The sequence below is a fragment of the Anarrhichthys ocellatus genome, unplaced genomic scaffold (genome assembly GCF_004355925.1).
Source record: "Anarrhichthys ocellatus isolate YVR2014 unplaced genomic scaffold, GSC_Weel_1.0 scaffold37, whole genome shotgun sequence".
Taxonomy (NCBI): domain Eukaryota; kingdom Metazoa; phylum Chordata; class Actinopteri; order Perciformes; family Anarhichadidae; genus Anarrhichthys; species Anarrhichthys ocellatus.
In genome coordinates, this window is record NW_022280067.1 from 19,847 (window position 1) to 24,426 (window position 4,580).

The 4,580-nt window shown below is 40.8% G+C and overlaps 1 protein-coding gene across 1 annotated transcript in view; it reads right to left on the reverse strand.

Annotated features, from left to right (window-relative positions):
- Nucleotides 1-4,580, reverse strand: part of slit3 (slit homolog 3 (Drosophila)) — a 229,059-nt gene that overhangs the window by 10,304 nt on the left and 214,175 nt on the right. Inside the window, exons 28-29 of the mRNA XM_031867001.1 lie at nucleotides 3,893-4,133; nucleotides 1,952-2,082 (exon numbers count right to left, since the gene is read on the reverse strand). Of these exons, the coding sequence (XP_031722861.1) occupies nucleotides 1,952-2,082; nucleotides 3,893-4,133 (372 nt within the window). The remainder of the gene's footprint in view (nucleotides 1-1,951; nucleotides 2,083-3,892; nucleotides 4,134-4,580) is intronic.

Below are 4,580 nucleotides of genomic sequence, written 5' to 3' on the forward strand. Positions count from 1 at the left end.
CTCTCTCTCTCTCTCTCTCTCTCTCTCTCTCTCTCTCTCTCTCTCTCAGTCTACTTTAGTGTAAAGTTGGGCCTTCTTTTCTGCCTCTCTTTTTCTCTTTCCTTTATCTTTGTCAAACTCTCCCTCCTCCTTTTGACCTCCTTCAATCCACCCTTCAGTCAGCTTTGCGTGCTCCTCTAAAATGGCGAGGACAGAGAGTCAATAAGGCGTCACAAGCCGAAACACACATTCATACTGTGAATGTGTGTTATTATCTAAAGCTCAACCAGCTCATTTATTATAGCCACATTTCAACAGAAAACAGTTTATAGTGGTGAGACTATGATAATAACATTATGTATAATTACATTTCATGATTGCATTTTTGTTGTTGTCTTGAATTATAACATACAGTAGTGTCCTAAGGGCTGAGAGAAGCCCATGACCCCTCAGGCTCATATCTATAATAATTGTTTGTCACTGCATCAAATGGCTTATGATTCAGTACAACTTGTGTTCCTCAAAACGTCTTGTTTTAAGAAGATACAATGACTTTGAAATTTGAAAACAGAATTTCTGAACTTCATTATTTTTCAACCTGGACGCCATTTTCCCATGTTTTTGTGTCTGTTATTATTAGTGTGCGACTACATTATGGAAGGGAGCATAGAGAGAAATAAAAGCTTTCCTTTACTTTTCACTTGATCCGGTCTGTCTATTCGCTCAGAGCAGTCTCGTTCTGAAATCTCATCCACATTTTTGAAATCAGCTAAATATGCAGCGTTCTCCCTCAGTACTGGACCAATTTCACTGTCAGTTAGACACAAAAACATGGGAAAATATTGGGTCATCTTTTGCACATGTTGTATGGTCTCTGCATTGAAGGTTTATTTTGGTCTTTTTTGTGTTTGTATGTATTGCCACATGCTGTAATACATCTGCATATCTTTCATAGAAACCGTAAATGGTTTCTGCTACAAGAAACTATTGAAAACATTATCATGGTCTTTTCCTGGATTACCATCACTGTTTCCTTAGTTTACCTCTGTATATCTCCTCATGTGAGACTGTGAATGTAGTTTATCATATAATATCCAAGGTGCTACACAGACTGAATGAGCTTTTGTTTCCACTGTTTGAAGCTTTACCTGAAGGCTTTCACTCAGGGACATGAATGTCTGGAAGGAATCTTTCTGAGTTCATGTTTGTTTCTAGAGGGAAGTGCTCATAGATGTATCTGCTACCGTGTCGGTGTGTGTGTGTGTGTGTGTGTGTGTGTGTGAGAAAGAATATGCTGGTGGATTTGTGTGCTCATGGCCAGATCAGCAGCTACTGAAAAGTCCTTAAAGTACTGTAAATAAAAACCTCAGATCCTTGAAACCTTTAGTTGTTGGTGAGTGTGTGTGTGTGTGTGTGTGTGAATGTGTGTGTGTGTGTGTGGACTTTTTGTATTCATAGTCCCCTTGCACTACCTTGAACCTCTGTAACACTTGAATCTAGTAAATGTTATAAAGTACAGTGGATACAAAAAGGTGATTTAAATGTATGCGAGTGAATGAATGTGAATCATTAACCCCTGTTGAACCCGAGCGGTATTTGAATTCTTGGGTGTTTCCTCCACACTTTCCTCTGTGCATGTGTGTATGTGCTGTTTGATTTCCTCAGTGCATTTAACCTACCTTGAACCCATGTATCATCTGAATGAATCCATTGCATTTTAGTTATTTAGTTAAAAAAGCGTAAATAAAGCACTAAAAATCAATGTGCATGTGTTATTGAGAGTAAAGTACCGGTAATACGAGTGCGCATATAATTGAGTTAACAATGTGTGGGATTTTAAAACCTAAACCATGTTTAAACTTGACCATCAACATAATATGCTACATGTAAATGAGTATGGCAAATTATTCTTCAATGTAGACTATAAGAAAGTGAAGGAGTGCTTTTCTGTGTGTGTGTGTGTGTGGCCTACCTATATACGGTGGTGGGTGGGTAGTTGGCGATGTCGTAGATGAGTCGTATGTGTCCCTGGTACAGTTCCAGAGCCAGCGGGTCGTGGTCCTCCTTGTACAACAGAATACCGTTGTCTTTATCTGTAGCCACCTAGAGAGACAGAGAGGTCGGATAAGAAATAAAGACATATTTGAAGACAATGGGTGATATGCTGTATATCAGGTGTTTTCAAAGTCTGAGACTGTGGGCCTCCCCTCAAACAAAGCTTGGGAACCCCCCCTTAGATGACATACTTTGTTTCACTCAATTATTGGATGCCTATGGGATCATGATTATCTTATTTGATCCCATAGACACTCAACAAATTAGCCAGGATGGCAAAATATTGCTGTTTGACATAACTTCAGACTACACCAAATAAATACAAAAGGTCTGTGCCTCAGGTATTTATTAATTTCACACTCTAGGAAAGTGAGAAAAACTGCAAAATTCCACAAAACGAATGCATTTCTGAACTGATTTCTTTAACCAAATCACACACAATTAGAGTATTCTATGTGATTTTCTTTTAAAAACGAATGTAATAATTATTGTAATATTCTTTCACTTCCATTCACTGACCCTCCCCTGAAACAGTTTGGACCCACTTTGAAAACATCTGCTCTATATCATTCATCGAGGACATTGCCGACATAACTGTGGCAACACAGCTGACAAGAATCATCTAATATTGGTTGTGACATTAGACGAATACAAATAGGATTGGCAATGTACAGAGTCTGTTTTGTTTTAATTGTCTAATTTGGAAGAATTATGGTTTCACTACAGATTCCCACTTTTTAAGAGGAAATCCAAAACAAATCCACAACTAGTTAATAAAAGCAAACGGCAGGTTAAGCCTCACGTGCATTGCATTACATTGCATTGCATTACTTTCAAACTGCTAAAGAACTGCGTGAAAATGAGGAGAAAATGTAAATTCCACCACACACATCCCTAAACGATGTCACTCGCCTCCCTCCCACACAGACGCACTTGACATGTCACACTTGCTCGCATGCGCCGCTAAGCGCTAACTAACTAGCGAGTGGAAATGGGGCCATGGGGCCAAGCACTTAACACTCTGGCTTCAATGGAGCATAGCCAAGTCAACACCTGCTAACAAGCTGCTGGAAGAAAAAAAAAGACAAGATCGAGGCAGAGCAAAGGGAGAAAAGGAGGGAGAAATGTAGAGAACAGAGGAGAGAGAAAGGGGGATGGAAGAAGAGAGTCAGATATAGAAAAGTGGGTGAAGAGAAAACTGGTCTGCAGACGGAATGAAAAGAGGAAAAGTGTTGAAGAAAAAAACAAAACATGGAGTGATTTATGAAGTGCTGTGGCCCTTTCATTCTTTTTTTTTCATTTCTCTCTCCTGCCTCAGTCAGGGCCTCTTGGTAGAGTTTTAACAGCCTTGGCACTGACATAGAAAGCTCCTGGCAGGAACGCAGAAGCACACATCCAAACACACACACACACACACACACACACTCACACAGATCCAAACAGGTGCTAAATATCAATTAGAATGCACTCCTTTTCTTGTTTCTCTTTTGCTCACTTACACATTAGGATATGTGTCTCAGGTGTCCAAAATGTATGGTCTGCGTGAATGAGTGTGTGTGTGTATGTGTGTGTGTGCATGGAAACAGAGGATGTAGCAGATGTTTGCTTTGCTTCGTCGGCACTAAGTCGTGCAACTCTATAGGTTTGATTTGAGCGGCTCGCAGCTCTATTTTAAGCAGCCCATAAATGTTTTCCATGTAGTGCAGAATATGGCTAGTTGACATACTTTAAAAGATAGTAAAGCAGGAAACATTTCAATACAGTTGTAGTGTATTTTAAAACAGGACATTTTCTATAGATACCTGCATGACTGCGTGATTTTTACAGAACCAAAACTCTGTTTCGGTCGTAATGTTACCTGTAATGAAATATGCGCCGTGGGACGGAGCTTCGCGCCCGGCAGCTCCACGTATCCATCCCGACCCAGGAAGTGAACAGTGGCCATCTTGTCACATTTGTTGCCGTAGAAACCGGGCATGCAGCGGCAGACGGGCTCCCCGGCAACCACCAGGCACTGGGCGCCGTTCTGGCAGTCCGATTGGTCGCAGGGGCTGGTCTGCAGCAAGATCATTGGTGGAGGGTTCTCACAGAACAGCCCGCTGAGAGAGATGAGTAGATTACACAGAAGATAACTTATTCATAGAGCTTTAATGAGGTGATTTGCTGTGTCCGTATCCCATGATGAAACTTGTTTAGTTCTCGCTCTGTATTTTGAATTACATTTGGAGATTAAATCAGTGAAGCTGGAACGGTAATATTCCTGAAGGAAGTGGAGATCTTTTATCAGCATGACACGGCAAACAGATTCTGTGTAGATAACTGTTTCCTACTGCACCTTGTTGCATCTTTGAAACTCTGAACCTTTCTTTTGAATTTCTTCTTTTTGCCGATAGAGGATCTGCCTTTACGCTGCTGTCTGTCTGCTTTATCTATTTGTTTCCTGCATACCGAACTTCCTCTCTCTCTCTCTCTCTCTCTCTCCCTTGTGATGAATTTGTTTCTGTCTGCTATAATTAACCACATGGAGCTGCATCTGCTGCGCACAC